At 35.8% G+C, this 10,115-nt stretch overlaps 1 protein-coding gene across 1 annotated transcript in view; it reads left to right on the top strand.

Moving 5' to 3' along the window:
* The first annotated feature begins 535 nt into the window (after positions 1-535).
* The window catches only part of NALCN (sodium leak channel, non-selective), a 214,350-nt gene continuing 204,770 nt past the window's right edge, over positions 536-10,115 (top strand). Inside the window, exons 1-2 of the mRNA XM_030234675.2 lie at positions 536-674; positions 2,976-3,158. Of these exons, the coding sequence (XP_030090535.1) occupies positions 567-674; positions 2,976-3,158 (291 nt within the window). The 5' untranslated portion in view covers positions 536-566. The remainder of the gene's footprint in view (positions 675-2,975; positions 3,159-10,115) is intronic.

The raw sequence follows: 10,115 nt of genomic DNA, 5'->3' as shown, positions 1-10,115 counted from the left end.
AGAAAAATACTTATTAGAAAAATAATGTTAATAGTAGTGTGTAGCAAAAAAGCTCTTCTGATTTCAGTAAATAACATTAACATCTATTGGCTGCTTAACGTTGCCTGTTTGCCTTTGGCATGTTGGGATTTATCTTAGCCTAGTGTAATAAATGGAAATGTCACCATTTAATTAAATGGCTCCAGGTCAAATCCATCCAATGATTACTCTGTGTTGAAGTTCACAGCAAAAGCATTCTTTGCATATTTTGAGAACAAATTCTTTGCATATTTTGAGAACAAATTTTCTGTCAGTGTTGCTAGGTTTCTGGTGATTGTTTGTGTTGCAAACCTTTGTGTAATTTTTTTTATAAACTAACAAGTGTCTTGTCAGTGATTTATATTTAAGAAAATCAATATCCTATTGGTCAGTAAATACAAAAGAAGTGTGCATGAAAACAAAATGCTTTAGGTTATTTATAAAACAGTTCAAAATGCATTGTAAAATTGCTCAAATGAATTAATTCTTTCTGTCTTTTTTTCACCGAGGAGGTTTCATGATTATAGATAAGAGAAGTTAACTTCAGGATGCTTAAAAGGAAACAGAGTTCAAGGGTGGAAGCCCAGCCAGTTACAGATTTTGGTCCTGATGAATCTTTGTCAGACAATGCAGATATTCTATGGATTAACAAACCAGTAGGTATCTCTCTCTGTAATTACTAATTTTAAGTTAAATGTAATTTGAATTGTTGAAGCATGACTTCCACAAAAATTCTTAATTAGGTATTAGTCGGAAACAAGTTTTGAACTACAGTTGCTCATGTACCAGTTACATTTTTGAAAAACATCAAAGACAAAACAAAATAGTTTCTTTGGCTGTTCCAGAACTGAGAGATGATCAAGCCATATTTTCCAACCAGTCCATCTGATTGATTCTTTTAAAACAGCCATCCTTTCAAGGTCTCTGGTTCCTAACATGTTCGTTAAAATTACAAGTTCATAAAATGAGCTTTTGAAAAGATGTTAAAGGGAGGATTTAGTTGCTCAAGTGTTAGCCATCAATAAGCACTTTTGATTTTTAAATCTCTCCTTTTGAAACATTTATGAATATAAAAGTGTTGGTTTTTTTGGTTGTTTATTTTAAAGTACAGCTCTCATTTTTCTCATACCATTTAACCTAAAACCTGCCTTGAGAAAAAGAGAAACTGGGGAAAACTTATTAGGAGTAGAGTTATTAATAGACTGTACAGTATTAAGAAAATGTCTTTACATGTAAATATATTTATTTATTTACATTTATTATGATTGAATTATTTATTCAGGAGTGAGCATGGATCTGGGATTCCACTATTGTGAATGATTTCTGTTTTTTCAGAGAAGACATTTTCACATTTCTCTTATTGTAATTTTTTTTACTTTTTAAAAGCAAGAAGTAAAATATTCTGAAATAATACCTGTTGTTAGCATTGCATTAATTTAAGGAAACCATCATCTCATTTGTAGTAAGGATGCCAAATAGTAAAACTATTTAGCATGAATCAATATGTGGGTGTTTTCTTGTCAGTTATTTAAGTAGAATGTTTGTATTGGCTGCTGTAATAAATTCAAAGTGTCATTGAAGAAATATATGATGGATATTTACCTACGTTTCTCATCACACAATGCACAAGGTTTTCATGGAATAATTTTTTCTTGTCATGCTGATGGACTAGTTGTATATTGCTTAGTGTTTGTAGTACTGGCACTTTACTGTGTCAGAGAACAAGTTTTGTATCAGCCACACTTTAATAATCATGTTAATTGTTTCACTTAAAACAAGGTTCAAAACAAAGTGGATGTTAAAGGGATGTTGGAGATCATTCGTAAGGTGCCTTCTGCTTCCTAGTTATTAATCTGAGCTCAGAGTATGCAAATGATAGAGCTATTCAATTCATGTCACATATCATTACATTTAAGTGAGTGAACAGTGAGTATTAAGTATCTGTCTTTTGGATATCAAAAGGTCTGAGGTACACTGTAAATGAGTGTAGAACTTTTCCCCAATGAAAAATTTTGATAAGTATACTTCAGGTTTTTTTGTTTAAAGATTTTTTCTTGTTGAAGTATCTTTTCCTTTTCGTTACAACAGGTACGACCTTACCAACTGTGATTCATTATACTTGCCTTACTTCAAGATGTATCAATCATATTTTGATTCAAAAGGAAAAAATCCAACCCTAAACCTCCATTTTGATACATTCTGCTTTTTAGCTACTTGTCCCTTTCTGACTGGCAATGAGGAGTGGGACTGAATCCTAATTAATGATAGAAATGAACTGTTCTCCTATAGCAACAAAACTTGTTTGGGACAAAAGTGAATCCTGAAAGAAGTAGCTGTCTGTGCCATAGTCTCTTTTATATTTATTCTTTTTATTGTTATTAGTTTCATAACCAGAAAGATGCTTTTAATTCTGTGACTCTCATTTTTTTTTTGAGTTGTGAACAGATGTAAAAATAATTTCTTAAGTGTTGAGCTAAAATTTCCACAAATATTTTATTTAATCCATCCTCCCAACTCCAACTAATTCTACCTATTGCCTACCCATAAATTTGAAGGGTTGTCATTTGAAAAGAAATTGAATTACAAGTGCCACAAAGTAAAAATGATGGAATCCTTGTTCTCAGTTTCATGGCTCTTAATTCATAAGAATTCTTAAGAATTCTTAATTCATAAAAATTCTTAAGAATTAAGATGCTTCATTCTGTTTTCTGACTTATATAACCTCACGAACTAACTAATAAAAGTATATATTTGTCTATATATGTATATGTAATTTAGGAGTGCTTATTTTTGCTTGAAAACCTTTTATATGTGGATTGTGATGTAAAAGGACACAGACACGCGTTTACAAAAGTCTGCCAGGATAAGTTATGGAAGCTAAATATTTGAGGGTTTTTTGAACATTAAAGCAACCTTGTAATATCTCCTGTTTGGGTTTTGTTTATTTTTTTTTTCAGTGGGTGCACTCTTTACTACGAATTTGTGCCATCATCAGTGTTATTTCTGTGTGTATGAACACTCCAAAAACGTTCGAGCATTATCCGCCTCTCCAGTATGTGACATTTGCTCTTGATACTCTGTTGATGTTTCTTTACACTGCAGAGATGATAGCAAAAATGCATATCCGTGGGATAGTTAAGGTAAGCATTTAAACAGTATTCTCTGTGTGCTTCCAGTGATCTGAATGTATGCTAATGACATTTGGTATTTATTTTTTAACTTGCCAGCTCTTCTTGCTATGATTGTTTTTAACTGCAGGCAACACCATGGCATATCAACTGAAAAGACAGATGGATAAATATGTGGCTTTACTGTGTATTTAATCCCCTCAAAATGTAATGTAAGCATTCATGGTAAAGGTTTCCTATTAAGAAAACGGATAGTTTCATTTTATTAGTAGAAAGAATTAAAGGAAAAATAAGCTTCATGCATATTAGCAAGAATATTTTGTAAGTGTCTGTTGGTCCATATTTGGACTTAGAATTTTGATTTTTGTTTCATGTGGCTAGATGTGCTGTTGTATATTTACTTTACCTAAATGAGAACAGGAGTCTTACTGTGAGCTAGTTGATAAAGTGATCTTGGTTTGAATTTTTTTTACATTGATATAGTCCATGCTGGTAAACAAAATGCTTCTTTTAACATATGACTACTGTTGTTGCTGAACTAATTTGTATAAGTGGATTGAAGGCTGCAAAACTGCAGAATATTTTAGTAATCATTACTTGGTACCATTATTTTATTGATTGTTTCTAGTCTTCTGCAAAAAGATACAAATTTGGCTTTCTTGTATAAAACCCACTTGCATACCTTACTGACAATGCAATTATGGCACTACTGCACATAATAGATAATGTGTGTTGTGTTATCCTTCCTTTTAACTCCTTAAATGTCTGATGACTCCAGAGATATCTGTACTTAAGATCTTAATTTTTTCTGAGTTTGCAGATAGCAAACTAAGAAAAACTGAGTTATTGTGTCATAATGAATATTCATACATAATGAATATTAATGTTGACTTAATGAATATAATTAATATTAATGACAAACTTTAAGAAGTTTATTATCATTAATATTGATATTTAGAAAGTTACTGAAATTGGCAGCTGTCTTGGAAAGAGTTTAAAATCTCTGTTGACAGAAGAATGATGACAGCAAAACCTCAGCTCTGGACATGAGAAGAGCAGACTTCAGTCTGTTTAAGGAATTAGTAAGTAAGGTTCCCTGGGAAAATGTTTTTTGCAGATGCTGGGGTCCATCAGTTCTGGTCACTTTTTAAACATCATATTCTAATGAATCAGGACCAGGCAATTCCCAAATGTCAGAAGTCAAGCAGACTTGGCTGAACAACATCTTCTCTTGGAAATAAAGCAAAAAAAAAAAAAAAAAAGAGAAAGATGTATGACCAGTGGAAGCAAGGTCAGGTGGCATGGGAAGATGAAAAGATACTGCTTGTCACTGCCGAGAGAAAATTATTGTGCCAAAGATCAGCTGGAGTTAAACCTGCCAGAACTGCGGGGGACAATAAAAAGAGTTTTTCCAAGTATATTAATAGCAATAGAAAGTGTAAGGATAACATCAGCCTTTAACAGGATGAGAATGGTCACCTCACTAACAGGGACATGGACAAGGCAGAGGTGTTTAACACATTCTTTGCCTCTGTGTTCAACATGGATGATGGACCAAGGGGATCTCAGCCTCTGAAGTGGAGACCATGACTATCAGAATGATCATCTCCCAGTTGTCCCTGAAAATGTTCAGGATCTATTGCTCCAGCTGGATCCCTACAAATTTTTGAGGCCTGATGGGATATAGCAAAGAATCCTCAAAGAGCTGCTGGTGTCACCAAAAAAACCTCTCATGATGATTTTTGAGTGGTCTTGGGAAACTGGAGATGTCCCAGCTGATGGGAAGCTGGCCAGTGTTGTCCTGATTTTCAACAAGGGCAAGAAGGAGCATCCCAGAAACTACATGCCTTTCAGGCTCACTTGAGTGTCTGGTAAAGTTATGGAAAAGATTATTCTGGGAGGTATTGAAAAACACCTGAAAGACAATGTCAGCACAGCTTAGTGAGGGGAAAGTCCTGTTTATCAAATCTGATTTCCTTTTATGAGAAGGTAACCCACGTAGCTGATCAAGGGAAGCTAGTGGATGTAATCTTTTTGGATTTCAGTAAAGCTTTCAATACTGTCTCTCACAGGATTCATCTGGACAAAATGTCCAGCACACAACTGGACAAACAAATCATGTGATGGGTGAGCATCTCGCTCATGAGTTGGGCACACAGGGTTACAGTGAATGGGGTGACATCTGACAGGTGACCTATGATTTGTGGGGTTCCACAGGGCTCCTCAGCTCTGTGGTCTTTAACATCTTCATTAATGACTTGGACACAGGACTGGAAGAGATACTGGAAGAGCAAGTTCACAGACACTACAAAACTGGGAGGAGCTGTTGTCTCGCTTGAGGGCAGGGAGGGCCTGCAGAGAGACCTCAACTAAATCAGGGGATGGGTGATCACAGCCCATATGAAATTTAGGGAAGGAAACTGCTGGATTCTGCACCTGGGATGGGCCAACCCTGGATGTACGGTACACACTGGGGAATGAGATGCTGGAAAGCAGTGCCATGGAAAGGGGCCTGGGCATCCTGGTCTACAGAAAGCTGAATAGGAATCAGCAGTTTTGAGTGCTACATTATAAGAAAGATACTAAACTATCAGAGCGTGTCCAAAGGACTGCAACAAAGATGATGTAGGGCCTTGAGGGGCAGACTTATGAGAAGAGGCTGAGGGTACTTGGTCTGTTCAGCCTGGAGAAGAGAAGACAGAAGGGAAATCTCACTGCAGTCTACAATATCTTCATGATGGAAAGAGGAGGGGCAGACTCTGATCTCTTCTCTCTGATAACCAGTGACAGACTTGAGGAATGGCCTGAAGTTGTGTCAGGGGTGGCTTTGGTTTGATATTATCACCCAGAGAGTGTTTGGGCACTGGAACACCTCCCCAAGGAAGTGGTCACCAGTGCCAGCCTGACAAAGTTCAAAAGGAATGTGGACAATGTTCTCAGGCACATGGCGTGATTCTTGGGGCTATCCTGTACAGGGCTGGGAATTGGACTCAATGATCCTTATGGTTCCCTTCCAACTCAGCTTATTCTGTGATTCTGTGATAGACTAGACTAGAATAGTTTGAAGGGACCATTGAAAGGCAACTACAATCGTAATCTAGTCCAACTGCCTGATCAATTCAGGGCTGACCAAAACTTGAAATATTTTTCTAAATGCACTGTCCAAATGCCTTTTAAGCACAGGGTTTGGGCATCAACCACCTCTCTATGAAGTCTGTTCCAGTGTTTAGCCACGCTATGAAATGCTTCCTAATTACCAGTCTGAACTTTCCGTGACGCAGCTTTGAACCATTTCCACGCATCCTGTCACAAGGTACCAGGGAAGTCAGCACCTCATTCTCCACTTCCCCCCTTCAGGAAGCTGTAGAGAGCAATGAGGTTACCCCTCAGCCTCCTATTCTCTCAGCTATACAGACCTAGAGTCCTTAGCTGCTCACTGCATAGGATGATTGTTGTATGATAAGCTTGTCTTTGAGGCATGTCTGATGTGTCTGGGCACATAGAATTGATAGCTGTCTGGAGTTGGTCCCATTGCCTCAATTCATGTTATAAATGTATCGATAACAACACAGATAATTTCTATTGCACACTGACCTTTTACTCTTCATTTATTAGATAAAAATACAGTAAAATAGATTATATATAACCACTGTTACGCAAAGACAGTTTAAGTAGAAAATGGATGCATTTATTGTTATTTTAACAATTGAGGATTTGCTTAAAACTTAATCTCTTGTAGCATTCATCAGTAAATATAATTACACTGAAATGAAGTACCTTCTTTGCTGCCATTTGGGAAATTGTCTAAGAATAACTTAGATGTAAGAGACCTCCAGAGGTCATCTGGTCTGACCTGCTGCCCAAAGCAGGTCCAGTTAGATAATGGTGCCCTTAGCTTGGATTGTCCAGATGAATCTCAGACTCCTCCAAGGATGAAAATTCCACAAGCTCTTTAAACAGCCTATTCGAGTGCTTGACCAAACTTATGCAAAAAATATTTCTGGTAATGTTTAATCAAAATTTTCCATCTTTCTTTCAATGCTGTTCAATGAATAATCTTTTTTAGTGAATTATTTAACTTATTCTTTGGATTATTGTTTCTAGAGAAAATACTAGTTTAATATTAAAATTTTGCCAAGAGCATATTGATCCATGGACTGCCAAAGATAGTGGCAAATAAAGTAAATAAGACGCTGTTTAGAAACCTATTAGCATTTATTAAAGATGTTTGTATATGAAACATCTTTATATAAGGCAATTTTTTACTGCAATGTTCTAATTTATATGAATTCAAATCTTTTAATGAGCATAGTATCAGTGAATGCATTGCAATATGATTCTACTGAACTTTACCATGAATCAGTATTTCCCTAAATGTTTGAGGAATTGGAATGCTAAAAAAAACTTTGGACCATGATTAATGCAAAATTATAGTCCAGCAAGAAACCTAAATTATGGAGAAGTTAGGCACCATCCATTTAAGTCCCAATTAATAACAATGTAAGTATAGCTGGGCTTGGAAGATTTTAAAAATGTCTAAGTAACACCTTCTGAGGACAAATAAAAAATAAACTTCCTTTGGTTTCTAGGGCATTTTAGAAAAGAAGTTTCTGAAACTGCTAGCCTTTTGTCTGTAGAAAGTTTCCCTTTTCCATGTGTTAACTAAGTGACAAAATAAACCAGTGCCTCCCTCCAAAAGTTTTCTTATCCCAGAAGAAAAGTTAAAGTGAAATCTTGCAGTGGTATTGTGTCTTTTATTACTCGTGTTTTCTTCTGGGTTATTGTTGCTGTGCTTGTAAAATCTATCCAAACTTTGGGCTGCCCATGCAGCTACTGACACATGTCATGAACAAGTGAACTAATGCTATTAATACATCTGTCTTTACTTTGAAACTTGTATCTGAAAAATTAAATTCAGGCTGTAATTTCTTGCTGATTGAAATATCATTAAAAACAGCGTTTGAGGACAGTCCGCCTCATGTTTGTCTCCATTGTTAAAAATATAAGTACAAGCAGTAAGAATTTGCAGTGGTTTGTGAAGTTTTATGTGAGACAGAATTAGAGCAAGTCAGTTTGTTTCTTAGGACATATTCTTATGCCGGCATTCTAAACAATAATCTATATTGAATTAAAAAAAAACATTCTTTATTGAAGAATGATGGCTTGGGATAGTAAATGTAATTAAAATGTAATAGTTAAAGCTCATTGCATAGTTGCAAATGTGTAGTTAAAACTTACTGAATGAAATTTGACATTGCTATTTTCATGATCTTTTCAGTTTCTTTCAATTGATCCTAGATTTGTTCTCATGCTCTTTAGTTCTCAGAATGCAAATAGGGTTCAGTGACTCTTTTGTTCTGATTCCTGTCATGTTTCATGCTCCTTGGTCAGAAAGATCTTTGCAAGAATCACCTGCATTAAGGAAGTATTGTCTGTCAAATGAAAGCAGATCAATCTCCTTCATTTTATCATCAATAAAATTTAAAGTGCTTTCCAAATTAGATGCAGTTTATGTCTACTGCCTAACTTAGTGATTGACTGGCAGGCTTCAAGAGCACCATGAAGGAACTACTCTTTGGGTCTGTCAAAATAGTTCATGAGTCAACCTGGAACTGGAATGACAAGTCTTACGGTCTTTCAGAATCAAAGCTCTCATTGATGTGCCCACTCATATGTCACTTAAGAGCATGACTGTATGTGCTTGACACAAGTCTGTTTTCTGATTCAAGGAAATTTTCATAAATTATGCCCCCCTTGAAAAAGGAGCTGGGGTGGAATTGAAGAAATGAAGGATAACTCTCAAGCCTAAAACAGATGTGTTGTTAGATGAGCATTGGACTTCTCAAAAAAATAGGGCATCCTAACCTGTTACAGAAGGTCTTTATTTCTTTTAATCAGTAGAATGAAAAACTTACCTTATGCTTTCTAGTACTGCGTCTTCTGAAGGTCATCTCACATGGGTATGACCAAGGTAAGGATACCTTACTTTAAAGGTATCTTTTACCTATATTAGAAGTATTTATTTTCAGATTGTGTATGGGGAGACATAAATATTCCAGGTAAATTGCTTTTATTAGACACAGGTGCACTGGTGGCATTATGTATAGTAAAATAACTGAAGAGGAAAATGTGTCAAAAACTGTAACAAAAAGGTACCAAGTAACAGCTATCTCAGGTGATAATTGAGCCTTTAGGGAATGAAAGATGAGTGCATATAGTTTCATAATAGAGTGTCCCTAATAGACACAGAGACTAATAGTGTCCCTAATAGTGTCCACAGACACTCTATTAGGGTATATGAAATTTTCTTCATTAGACTGCATCCTCCTTGCAGCTTCTAATCACTGTCAAGATGGTATGAGAGACCTACAGTGAAATCATCTTGTGAAAAGAAGGCATGGTTTATCCTACCCTCCATCAAGAGAGTTACATTGTAAAAAATAAAAGTGAGAGTTCTTTCTCTTGACTGTTAAAAAAGCCTCTTTGACACTTGATGCTGAAAATGAGAATGTTTTTTATACAACATAAGCACTGCACTGAATTTAATAGAAATATCTTATTTTTTTACTGTGCAGTTGTGACACATATCAGCTAACAAATAGGATTGCAAAAAGTCATAAGTAATGGTCCTTAACATTTTCCCCAATGTTAAATCAATTACATTTACAGCAAAACTTTTGTACTAACTGAAGTAGTTGTGAGTGGATTTGTCAGAATCTTATTTCAGTAGCACTGTGTGCTCTTCACTGACTTCAGAACTCCTGCAAGGGGCAGAAATGAATGGCACCATTAGCTTTCTGCATTCTTGGTGAATTCAGACAGGAGCTGTAACTAAGCTTCTTCTGCTACCAAAACAGTCTCAAATAGATGGGAGCAGTTTACCTTGCTTCTGTCTAGTACTAAAACCAACAAAATATTTAGTTAACTGAAATCAGTGGCTTCCAGCATGTTGGGTTTTTCCAGGCAGCA

Source organism: Serinus canaria, chromosome 1, assembly GCF_022539315.1.
Source record: "Serinus canaria isolate serCan28SL12 chromosome 1, serCan2020, whole genome shotgun sequence".
Lineage (NCBI taxonomy): Eukaryota > Metazoa > Chordata > Aves > Passeriformes > Fringillidae > Serinus > Serinus canaria.
The sequence above is the reverse complement of the archived record's forward strand: the minus strand, read 5'-3'. Positions and strand labels throughout refer to the sequence as shown.